Genomic DNA, 11,788 nt, shown 5'->3' with positions numbered 1-11,788 from the left:
TTGTTTTTTGAAAGGCGATACAGAAACAGCAGCCGGGCAAAGTTCCCCCAGACTGTGTATTTCTGCAACTTCAATAATCTCTCTGGTCGTTTGGTCAGAGTGCTTAGTTATTCATCATCATCATCATCATCATCATCATCATCATCATCATCACCATCATCATCATCATCATCATCAGCCTGGTTACGCCCACTGCAGGGCAAAGGCCTCTCCCATATTTCTCCAACAACCCCGGTCATGTACTAATTGTGGCCATGCCGTCACTGCAAATTTCTTAATCTCATCCGCCCACCTAACTTTCTGCAGTCCCCTGCTACGTTTCCCTTCCCTTGGAATCCAGTCCGTAACCCTTAATGACCATCGGTTATCTTCCCTCCTCATTACATGTCCTGCCCATGCCCATTTCTTTTTCTTGATTTCAACTAAGATGTCATTAACTCGCGTTTGTTCCCTCACCCAATCTGCTCTTTTCTTATCCCTTAACGTTACACCTATCATTCTTCTTTCCATAGCTCGTTGCGTCGTCCTCAACTTGAGTAGAACCCTTTTCGTAAGCCTCCAGGTTTCTGCCCCGTAGGTGAGTACTGGTAAGACACAGCTATTATACACTTTTCTCTTGAGGGATAATGGCAACCTGCTGTTCATGATCTGAGAATGCCTGCCAAACGCACCCCAGCCCATTCTTATTCTTCTGGTTATTTCTGTCTCATGATCCGGATCCGCAGTCACTACCTGCCCTAAGTAGATGTATTCCCTTACGACTTCCAGTGCCTCGCTGCCTATTGTAAACTGCTGTTCTCTTCCGAGACTGTTAAACATTACTTTAGTTTTCTGCAGATTAATTTTTAGACCCACTCTTCTGCTTTGCCTCTCCAGGTCAGTGAGCATGCATTGCAGTTGGTCCCAAGAGTTACTAAGCAAGGCAATATCATCAGCGAATCGCAAGTTACTAAGGTATTCTCCATTAACTTTTATCCCCATTTCTTCCCAATCCAGGTCTCTGAATACCTCCTGTAAACACGCTGTGAATAGCATTGGAGAGATCGTATCTCCCTGCCTGACGCCTTTCTTTATTGGGATTTTGTTGCTTTCTTTATGGAGGACTACGGTGGCTGTGGAGCCGCTATAGATATTTTTCACTATTTTTACATATGGCTCGTCTACACCCTGATTCCGTAATGCCTCCATGACTGCTGAGGTTTCGACAGAATCAAATGCTTTCTCGTAATCAATGAAAGCTGTATATAAGAGTTGCTTATATTCCTCACATTTCTCTATCACCTGATTGATAGTGTGAATATGATCTATTGTTGAGTAGCCTTTACGGAATCCTGCCTGGTCCTTTGCTTGGCAGAAGTCTAAGGTGTTCCTGATTCTATTTGCGATTACCTTAGTAAATAGTTTGTAGGCAACGGACAGTAAGCTGATCGGTCTATAATTTTTCATGTCTTTGGCGTCCCCGTTCTTATGGATTAGGATTATGTTAGCGTTTTTCCAAGATTCCGGTACGCTCGACGTTAAGAGGCATTGCGTATACAGGGTGGCCAGTTTCTCTAGAACAATCTGCCCACCATCCTTCAGTAAATATGCTGTTACCTGATCCTCCCCAGCTGCCTTCCCCCTTTGCATATCTCCCAAGGCTTTCTTTACTTCTTCCGGCGTTACCTGTGGGATTTCGAATTCCTCTAGACTATTTTCTCTTTCATTATCGTCGTGGGTGGCACTGGTACTGTATAAATCTCTATAGAACTCCTCAGCCACTTGTACTATCTCATCCATATTAGTAATGATATTGCCCGCTTTGTCTCTTAACGCATACAACCGATTCTTGCCAATTCCTAGTTTCTTCTTCGCTGTTTTTAGGCTTCCTCCGTTCCTGAGAGCATGCTCAATTCTATCCATATTATACTTCCTTATGTCAGCTGTCTTACGCTTGTTGATTAACTTCGAAAGTTCTGCCAGTTCTATTCTAGCTGTAGGGTTAGAGGCTTTCATACATTGGCGTTTCTTGATGAGATCTTTCGTCTCCTGCGATAGTTTACTGGTATCCTGCCTAACGGAGTTACCACCGACTTCCATTGCACACTCCTTAATGATGTCTACAAGATTGTCGTTCATTGCTTCAACACTAAGGTCCTCTTCCTGAGTTAAAGCCGAATACCTGTTCTGAAGCTTGATCTGGAATTCCTCTATTTTCCCTCTTACCGCTAACTCATTGATCGGCTTTTTATGTACCGGTTTCTTCCGTTCCCTTCTCAGGTCTAGGCTAATTCGAGTTCTTACCATCCTGTGGTCACTGCAGCGCACCTTGCCGAGCACGTCCACATCTTAGTTATTAGATAGACGCAAATTAGATAGATTAGATAGGAAATTTTGCAAAAATGCGATCACAACCAGAATTAAAACTGTAAACATCAAGTACCCTTGGACAGCTTTATCAACTTTGTAATCATGGTCCGGAAGCTTATCGTTGAGATAACGTCCTGTCAGCCGACGTACTTTTTGCCACATGACAGTGGGATAGTAAGATTCACTGCAGGGGTTGCGGCGGCAGTCATTCCAATTTTTAAATGTGTGCTATCTTATAGCTAAAGGCACCCTGATAATATTGCGAGAGTGGTTGGGAAAGCAGCAGAAAATAGCGTCTGGGGGAGATCGCGCCAGCAATGCTTTTGCATTGCTTTCTCAAAAACAAGCTTGTGATATAGGGCATGCGTTGCGAAATTGTCCAAGTCCGCATGGGGAATTTCTTCTCGTTATCTGGTTTCGATGTTTTTTGGGTGCTTATTATTTGTCGTGTGAGAATATACTTTGTCATGTAAGTTCGCGTTTAAAAAAAAATAATATCAGGCGGTGGTTAGCGCGTGTGCATGTCGGTTGTGCTCTTTCTGTTTGGCCTAAAGTAACACATAAAGCAAAACTACCAACTTGCCCTAACTCTCACGCCACTCAGCTGTGCACTTGTACAAGAAAAGTGCAGTTGCACGCACGATCCTTAAGTGGACGTATTAGATTACGGAGAGAAGGATCTGAAAGATTCCTTGTACTCATTGAGGGACTGTAACCTCTGTAAGTGAACATTGGAACACTCATTATGCTATGTTAAAATTTAGCAAGATTGTTGAAACCGGGACACTTAATGAGGCCGTGCACTGACTTGGTGCGGTAGTACCACTGAAACGTTGTATTGAACTGGGGAACGTGGCAGAAAGTTGTCTAGGTTGCTCAGAGGTCAGTAAAACGTTTTCTTAGGCTGTTGATTCATAACGGAGCAAATATCACAGCGCATTAGAGACAAAGACACAGTGCCTGTCATGTGAGCTGCGGCTTTGCCCTTTTCAGAAGTAAGCGTGGTCTTGTTTAGCCGTCGTACGAACTTGAGTATACATGAGGAAAACAAAGCGTTGGCAGGTTATACGAAGATGCGCGCACGTGGCAGTGACCTGTTGTGTTCTGCAGATGTAGCATGAGTAATGATTTTACAGGCCCACTTCAGTGTTTCTTCTTCTTTTATTGATTTATCACATTAGACAATGCGTAGCAGGCGAAGCTCCACGCATTGGGAACTGCTGCCTACAGCGGGGCACGCGTATCATTGCTTGTTTCTATCATCGATGTGATGTACAGAAAATCGAGGCGACAATGTACTCGTATGCTTCGCATTGTTATGCACATTCGTTACTTTGTTGTATAAGGTCGTCTGACATAAGCTGCGTGTTCTTGGAGCTGCTTATGCCCGCACATAAAGCTGAGTTCGCTTAGCAGCGTTACCCTTAATTTGGTAAACGGCAGCGTGGGCACACTACGGTCCATGTTTCTCTTCGAAATGGGCACCAACACGGTCGCGTTTTCCGAACGCCGCCGATCAGGTGCTCGCGAAGACGACATCCCGGAGACAGCACCGCACGTGTAGCATCATGCGCTTATAGTCATTCGGGCCGCCGGTTTTGGAACCGCCGCTTGGCAGCCGGGATGGATTCGAGCAGCCTGTTTTCGTGAATGAACTGGTCGGCATTACTGACGTCATCGTCGTATAGGAAGGGCGTGTCTTGGTAGCCGATGTTGTCGTTGACGTAGTAGAAGACGGGGGCGTTCCGGCATGGCACCGAGTCCTCGGGTCGCGAGCACGTCAGCGTCAGCTGGTTGAACATGGTCAAGTTGCCGCACAGGAAGCTGAATCGCTGCAGCTGTCGCGTCTCGGCGGATCTGCGGGTAGGCAGCGGAGAAGGGAATATGTGAGCCGGAGTGGCCACTTGTCGCACCCTTCGTGCAGGCATTGTAGCGGTTGTGCACCCAAAAACAGGGCGCCTGCAACCGCGGCATTTCTCTACGTGATAGAAAGTGGATTTGTTTCCGCGTTCTTGGGTTGCGGCATGCTCAGCTCAGGAAATTCTCGTGTTGAGTGATAACAAGGCCACCCTGGTGCTACGTTTGCACCTTTTTATATTAATGTACTTTTTGAAACACGTCTTAATCTATTCTATGTCTCTCAGAACCAGAATTTCATCATGGCGTCTTGCTTGCATTATAGATATGAAAAACAAATCCTCCTAACTGCATTTCGTAATGTATTTCATTGTTAGATTTCTCCATATACATAACAGCTCGTAAGTACCAATGCCAACTACTGACTCAATGCGTAATCGCTGCATGAGCTCCTGCATACGCCACGCGCTTTTGCTGCAAAATAAGCGCCATAAGGCCTACTTTGGGCATGAAAGAACGGTTCCGCCTTTTCCAATCCTGTTTTTTTTTTTTAAATCGACACCTGCGAATTCCAGCAGCGATTATATCGTGGTCATTTCATTACCGCTATTGTAAATAATGTTTCATGACAAATCATCGGAAAAGAAAGCTTCTCCCCGAACAAATCTGACTGACATGGCGCAGCGAAGCATAAACCGCTTCGCGAATACCGCTTGTCTAGAACGCTGCTAACCGCACTACTCATCGCATAAGCAGTGTTGGTTTTCTTTCTTTCTTCTTTTTCTTCGTTTCTTTTTCTTCTAATGTTTTTTAAGACAAGCCGTCAATGCACATAGTGTGTTCCCTTCTCGCGTCCCGATAAAGCCTGTACAAAAGGCCACGCGCAGCAAAAACGTCCGGATCGATTACAAGAAAGCTGCAAGTCAGATGGGAACGAAACATTGCACGATTATGACGTACATTTCGTATCATCTGTAGGGAAAATTATCTCAGCTAATTTCTGCGAGTCAGAAGACTATCAGTTTCACTTATTGAATATGACACCCGCTAGGTCGTTTGTATGGAAGATAGTGAAAATGTGTAGTACAATGACACTGAACGAATAAATAATGCACTTTTAAAAACGTACTAAGTAAGTTATAAAACATGTAAGAGCCAATTAGAGTGGTGACAAGAAATGACCAAATTCGCAATAATTTCAGCCAGCCGCCGAAGTTACAGAAAAATAATAGGCGCATAAAAACTCAATGTTAGGCCAAATATAAAATTTGAAGGGATGCGGAGGACCTTGCGCAACGTTTATCGAGGAAGCTTTAAGTGTGTGGGTTAATTAGGGATGGCAGGAAACAGTAGCAAAGCATGGCGAGCCCCAACGAAACTCCTTGCAAAAAAGTAATATTACGAGGGAAATACAGATTCCAGCATAAAATTTTTGACAGTATACACTTTCCTCCATCTAAAAACTGATGCGGGCATAAGACATTGATCTTTGAAGTGGTAAATATTCCATTGAGCACCCTAATCAGAGCGGGGCGCAATCAGCGACGGCGGTTGAGGAGAGATCACGTGAGCAGCACGTGTTCAGAAAGCTAAATAGTGTCCAGAGAGCGTGGTTCTTCGCGGTTACCAGCGTTCATGGTCTTTGATCAAAAATTCTGCGGGGTCGCATAGGTGTTCTAAGAATTTTTTCGGCAGCTGTGAATAATTCCTTCCTTTCTACCCGAGTGGTGTCTCAAGTCTGATCTTCGTCTTGTGCTCTTTATCTCGTGAACGCACTGCATAGCAGCTTATGCACCGCAGTCACAAAACCTTCACCACACATACAATTTCGTCCAGCGTTCTTGCTTTTCACTACTGTTCCGCCGAAAGTTGAAGTGCGAAGGAACCAAAGCAACTCAAAACAACAACAAAAAAAATGTTTCTTTGTGAACGTTAACGGTGATTGCCACTGTGTTTTACCGCGTGTTCATGCAAAAAAATGAAGACATTTCATTTGGGATAATAGCTTTTTAGAGCACATTTCTGTGAGGGAGCGCATATCTGACACTTTATGACAGTAAGCTATTAACTCACAAATTACCCAATGTTCGCTATTAACAGTGTTAACGAATCACTGTAGGGGACATCTTGTAGCCGTAAGCTTGTGGTCACGCAACAGTCAGAATGGGCTCAATTATCCGTAATCGCGAAGCCGACATGAGCTACGAGATATTTGTTCCCGATATGTGCGGCGAATAAGTTGGTATTATGCACGTTATCCTTACGAAAAGCTTTCGCGCACTTCGGGACAATGTTACGTAAGATATCGATATATATCGCTACATGCATACTGCGTTGTTGCTTTTGGACGATGCGCGTGGGCGGTTCGACGAAGAAGACTAACTGCTCCTGGCTCTCGAGCTGTCGGCTCAACTGGTCAGCGCTGCAGTTGTTTTTGTACATATGCATTGTAAATAGTCTTCGGTGTTTCACCCCTCACTCGCGCAACATTTTGCTGGAGGTTGGCGTTCCCCGTCCTCGCCACCGAGCTCCGAAGCGGCTGCACCTTCCAGCTTTCCACCATGGCGCCCGGTGACGACACTTCGTCGAAGTCTACACCTGCGACTCCCATAACAACGTAGTACGTCATGGTTACCAATCCCGCAATCCTGGCATATTCTCCGGTCGAGATAATGCACACGTTGAGGACTGGCTCAGCATTGGAACGAACATGTCGAGAACGTTTTTTTTTGGGCTGACCAATTGGAGCGAATGATCGCAACAACGTTCAGTTCCGCAACTACAATAAGTTCCGTAAACATATCAACTAAAAAGTGCGTAAACCTCAGAACACTGTTGGGTATATCAGTTATATCCACATAATTTGCGATGTGCGCCCTTCAGTGCAGTGTGTTTAAAAAGAAAAAGAGAACAACAACAAAAATAAAAATAAAGAACCCCGGCTTATCACTGCAGCACAGTCTACAGGAATTTTCTGTCGTCAGCCTCTGAGCCAACAACCGTGGTAGAGCAGATCTGACGCGTTCGCGTACCGAGTGCAGATGTGGTAGACCCTGCAGTTGTTATCCACGTCTGCAAAGTAGCCGTCGTGGCGACAGGTGAACCTCGTCCTCAGCGGTTCGAGAAGCAGCTCGGAGCCGTGTGGGAGGGAGTACGTCTGGCGTTTCATCTGCAAATCAGTAGAGCGAAAAATAGCACAACGTAAACTGTATGGTAGCTCTACTCCCGTTGGGCGAAGTTGTTTAAGCCCGCCACGAAATGTGCAGTCCGAACAGCCATGCAAAGAGAACGGCAGAAATACGGGCTCGTTTTCCTCGCTGTCTCTATGATATTTTTTTTTGTTATTGTAAACTAGCAAGGTGTTTTCTTTTCTGATTTTGGCTGTTAGTGAGTTAGCTCGTGCTGCCAATCATTTACCAAGCGCGACAGGCTATAGAGGCTGGAAATATTCACTGTGTGCGCGAAAAGTGTTCCTAGCAAAATATTATTACGTATGTCATTATGGACAGCGGGGCGCGCTATTAGTTTTCAAGTTGCCTTTAGAGACAACGCTTGTTACCTAAGCATCTATTATGCGCATGCGGAGTTCTCTCTTAAAGTGCTCCTCACAACACAGTCTTTCTGGCTGCCTCATGAAGGCTGTGTCTGTTTCAAAATTTTGTGTCCGTTGGTGTTCAAAATCAGGCCTATTTTTGAAAAAATTTCGAAATTTTGGATACCAATAGAATATTATTGTTAAGCCGATTGGTTCTGGGTGAGTTATCACATATGTGGAATTTTCGAATATTCTTTCAGGAGGAAAATAACGATTAACTCTCGACGTCGCAGGCTCAAAGAAAAAAGAACTGGGAAAATGTGGCTGCAAACTTGCTACTTCAAATGTCCACTGTTAATCCAACTGAGGTGGAAATACCCAGCTATATATTTACCACTTCTATATGAAATTATTATGCTGCATTAGGAGTCGATGCTGCTCAGACGCATCAGTTACGGAGGGGGATATGCTGATCAGCTCATAATTTCACGGTAATTAGCTGCAGTCATCTAATTATATGTGAATATTTTCGACGCTAGAGCGAATTTGTAATCTTAATTTACGCCTACATATATATATATAGATGTGTGACATCTCAGCACTGTATATTAGCTCCTGTCTTGAATGATATCGGCAGTCATTTGCAGTGTAAATTTGCCAAGAACTTTACGTAAATTTATTGACATATATGTATTCCTTTTATTTTATTACTGTTATTATCGTACAAAATTCGATCATGTATTGCTTCTTTCTAAGCTTCGCAGCTGGAGGATAACATATTTTGCTGGTCACACGCAGACCCAATCCCGAGTTTCTTTTGTATTTACTTTTAGAAATGAAAGAAATATTTGTATTGGATTCAGTGTTTGAAGCCAGTTAACTTTTTAGAAATTTCTTATTCCAATCTCTTTTTCTAATAAGGGGCGTTAAGCTCATTGTCGAAGCAGTTCAGTATGCCACACGAAAAGCTACGTCGTGCTTAAAGCTACTCCAAATGCTAGTGTGCTTGCTGGCAGCATTAGGGGAGGGAAGGGGGCTTTTGAATAGTGGTTTGAATGGTACCTTTCGTTTAAAGATTTTGTCTTCTTGTTAAAGATTTTGGCTTCTCGTTGTTTGAGTCTGCAGAAAAAGTGGAATCTTCGACGGAGCTTTAATTTTTCAAAGAGCACTGCGAACGTCTCAGGGGTAACTGAAAAGCGAGGCTACAGACAGTACTAAGAGTGCAAACGTGGAAATGTATACACATGTATGGTATGCCTTCGTGTTTGTCCACATAGACTGCTTACATTAATTGTGAAGGGGAGTGTTGTGTGCAATATTTGCAGGCTGACTAGCAGGCTACATTGCTCAGGACGCCAGTCAATATAAGAACACAGTGTCATGTGAACTTCTCTTATGTTACCCATATATTTTAACCTTTAACCAAAGATATTTGATTTCTTGCTGAGAATTCTCAGAACCCGGCATAATTGCCCTATGCTGCAGGCGTTCATCTCGTGGGCAGGGGATGTTGTAAATGAAATTTCCAACATTGCCGGCCGCGTTTCAATGTGGAGGAAACTATATAAAAACGTGCTTTATGCTTAAAACCATTCAATGGCCATATACAAGGCTGCACGGCGGCTTTTCGTGTAGCCAGTCTCTTCATCCGTTTGACGGTGTAGCGGTTTTATAAAAACATTAAAATTGCAACGTAACGGATACAACTACATTGCCTTATTGTCGTTTGGCCATGCATGGACAACTTACCCTGAGTTCCTCAGCAACGTCGTGGGCAGAGGCAAATGAAAGGATGACCAGAACTGCGAATAAATATATATTTTCTTCAACTGGAAATCACAGCAGTGAAGCAAAATGCAAAAAAAAAATTGAAAACCTTGATATGACCAAATTGTAGACTAAGGAATTGCCAGCATATTGCTTATTTATGTGAAATACGATAGAGCATGCAGAGGAGCAGCGATCTTAAGCAGGCACCAATATTGTGGTTAGAATGGACTTTCTAGATTTTCCGCGGTGCTTATTTACGAGCTGCTTATCTTGTCACGTACCCTGCACTATTTGAATTAACCTTCTTGAAATATTGTTTACAAGATTGTTCACATCTTCACTTAATTACTGCCAATTCGATGAGACAGAGTGAATAAACGTAGTAAACAGACGTAACATGTTTATCTCTGTTCTTTTTTTCAACCAACTGGGATCTCGCCAGCACAAAGGCTAGTTGTAAATGTACGTCGCGGTGGTGTGTTTGTATTACTACACATATATAAAAATAATTAGACCAAACAGGGTTTGCCTGCCGGAGACACAGGCTTGCTTCAAGCCTCGTGCCTTGAATGACAGAACAAACAGATAAATAAATACATGAAATAAAGAGATTTCTTCGCGCAAGTTTATGGATGTTAGAAAATAACGTGGCTGGTTACAACCGACCAGCAGCCTTGAAGACGTGACAGACTAGTACGGAGCGCCACAGCAATAACAGTTGATACCAAACGTTCCCTCTCCAAGACGGAAATACTAATGGGCAGCTTAGTATTTCCACCTTGAAGTGCAAAAGGTAACCGAATTAAACGTCATCACTTTACTAAATGTGCACTGCAGTCGGCCGCAGTGACGGGCTCGGCGGTGCGGCCACATCCGACCGCTCCACCGAGCGCCACCGCTCTACTGTGTTTTCGTTTCACTTAGAGATTTCGTGCTACTCTACTCACCGGCGTACAAGAGCATGCTGATAAATGAGCTTTCTATTCCCTCGAATTGTCGAAGTCACGTCCCCACGCGCTCGACCCTTGACGACTCGTGCGGCCGTGCAATCAACATGTCCTCTGTGCAGCGATACTTCGGCCTATTTAATTGAATCAGTTATAAGAAGTTCACCACGCGTATCAACATGCAGGCAACGTTCATGTTTGACTACTGCCATAAGAAGAATTGTACTAACTTGTGTTGAGGCAAAACGTGGGAGTAACGACAGTTACTGAGGTCGCTGTAAATATTCACGCGGAGGCAGCAACAAACTGGCGGGATAGCGTCGCGTTGAGCAATGTTGTCCAATGCCAGTTCTTACTGACAGAGGCGGTCTTCGAACAACGCGTTGCAAGAAAGTCCTTACCGGCCGTGAGCATGCCCGTGCAAGTTGGTTGGCACATCTTGGAGAAGTTCTCAGCGCAGAGGAGCCAGGAGAAACGTTAGGATATCCACAGCACAGCGAGCAAGGTAAAACTCAGTGGTCGACGGCCAGAAGGGAGACCTTATATACCGCTGCGTGTTTTAGCGCAGGAACGTGCGCTGCACCCGTGTCGAATTTTGTCGGAACAGGCGACTTTCCTTGTGTGCCTAGCGCGCTCTGTTGGCAGCCCTCACCTCCTTTTGAAAGAGCGTTTTCTCGGAGGCGTTCCTCGAGCCTCAGTTTTGTTTCCAGCCCATGTAGAGAGAAAGAAGTGCGTTTTTTGCTCGTTTTCGTCAGCTTCACTACAGTCAAAGCATGTACGCTAGCTTCAGTACCATTTCACAGGCGGCTCACAGTGTCCGGGAAGTCAGGCTTTAAACGTTCCCTAAAAAAGAAAAAAAAGTTGCACTAGTGTGCTTTTATACTATACTGAGCTAAAAACAATCACTATCCAAAATTGAGCTACTTTGAATCGTTAAAGAGAAGACATTTTGGCTTATTCGCCATCAAAGGCGGCACTAAGTTTGTCTCGAGCGACCAAAGGCGTGATAGCAGCCGAAAAAACCGTTTTCAAATTAACGGGTGCATGAACTAGCGCTTTTATTTTCTTGAGGGCCTAGACAATCTGATATTTCTGTTCCGATGCTCTTATTTTCACGCGCTGCCTTTTCAGGATCCGTTTCAGGATCTGCCGGTCGTAAAGAATGGATGATAAAAAAAAAGAACAGATTCCATCGACAGGAATGATTACATTGTACCGGCCTTTGTGTGCGTTTTTGATGTCGCCGGTCTGCCTTCATGGCCAGAGTCGGTGACTCGACGCACCCGCCGTGGTTGCCCAGTGGCTATGGTGTTAGGCTGCTGAGCACGAG

General features: G+C 44.4%; 1 protein-coding gene across 1 annotated transcript; it reads right to left on the bottom strand.

Annotated features, from left to right (window-relative positions):
- Nucleotides 1–3,503: 3,503 nt before the first annotated feature.
- On the bottom strand, nt 3,504–11,171 carry LOC139055822 (uncharacterized). Its single transcript, XM_070533369.1, has 4 exons — nt 10,860–11,171; nt 9,491–9,543; nt 7,239–7,375; nt 3,504–4,206 (listed from the first exon to the last, which is right to left on the bottom strand). Exons 1-4 carry the CDS (start codon nt 10,894–10,896, stop codon nt 3,930–3,932), a joined length of 504 nt encoding a protein of 167 aa, XP_070389470.1. The 5' UTR covers nt 10,897–11,171; the 3' UTR covers nt 3,504–3,929.
- Nucleotides 11,172–11,788: the final 617 nt, after the last annotated feature.

Source organism: Dermacentor albipictus, chromosome 1 (assembly GCF_038994185.2).
Source record: "Dermacentor albipictus isolate Rhodes 1998 colony chromosome 1, USDA_Dalb.pri_finalv2, whole genome shotgun sequence".
NCBI lineage: Eukaryota > Metazoa > Arthropoda > Arachnida > Ixodida > Ixodidae > Dermacentor > Dermacentor albipictus.
This window is presented reverse-complemented; position numbering and strand designations above follow the sequence as displayed.

Excerpts from the sequence above, each read along its gene's own strand:
- LOC139055822 (XM_070533369.1), bottom strand. The coding sequence starts at position 10,896 with ATGTGCCAACCAACTTGCACGGGCATGCTCACGGCCG. Across the intron at positions 9,544-10,859 it reads CACGGGCATGCTCACGGCCG|TTCTGGTCATCCTTTCATTT; the intron begins GTAAGGACTTTC and ends ATTTATTCGCAG. Across the intron at positions 4,207-7,238 it reads GTCTACCACATCTGCACTCG|ATCCGCCGAGACGCGACAGC; the intron begins GTACGCGAACGC and ends GCCTACCCGCAG.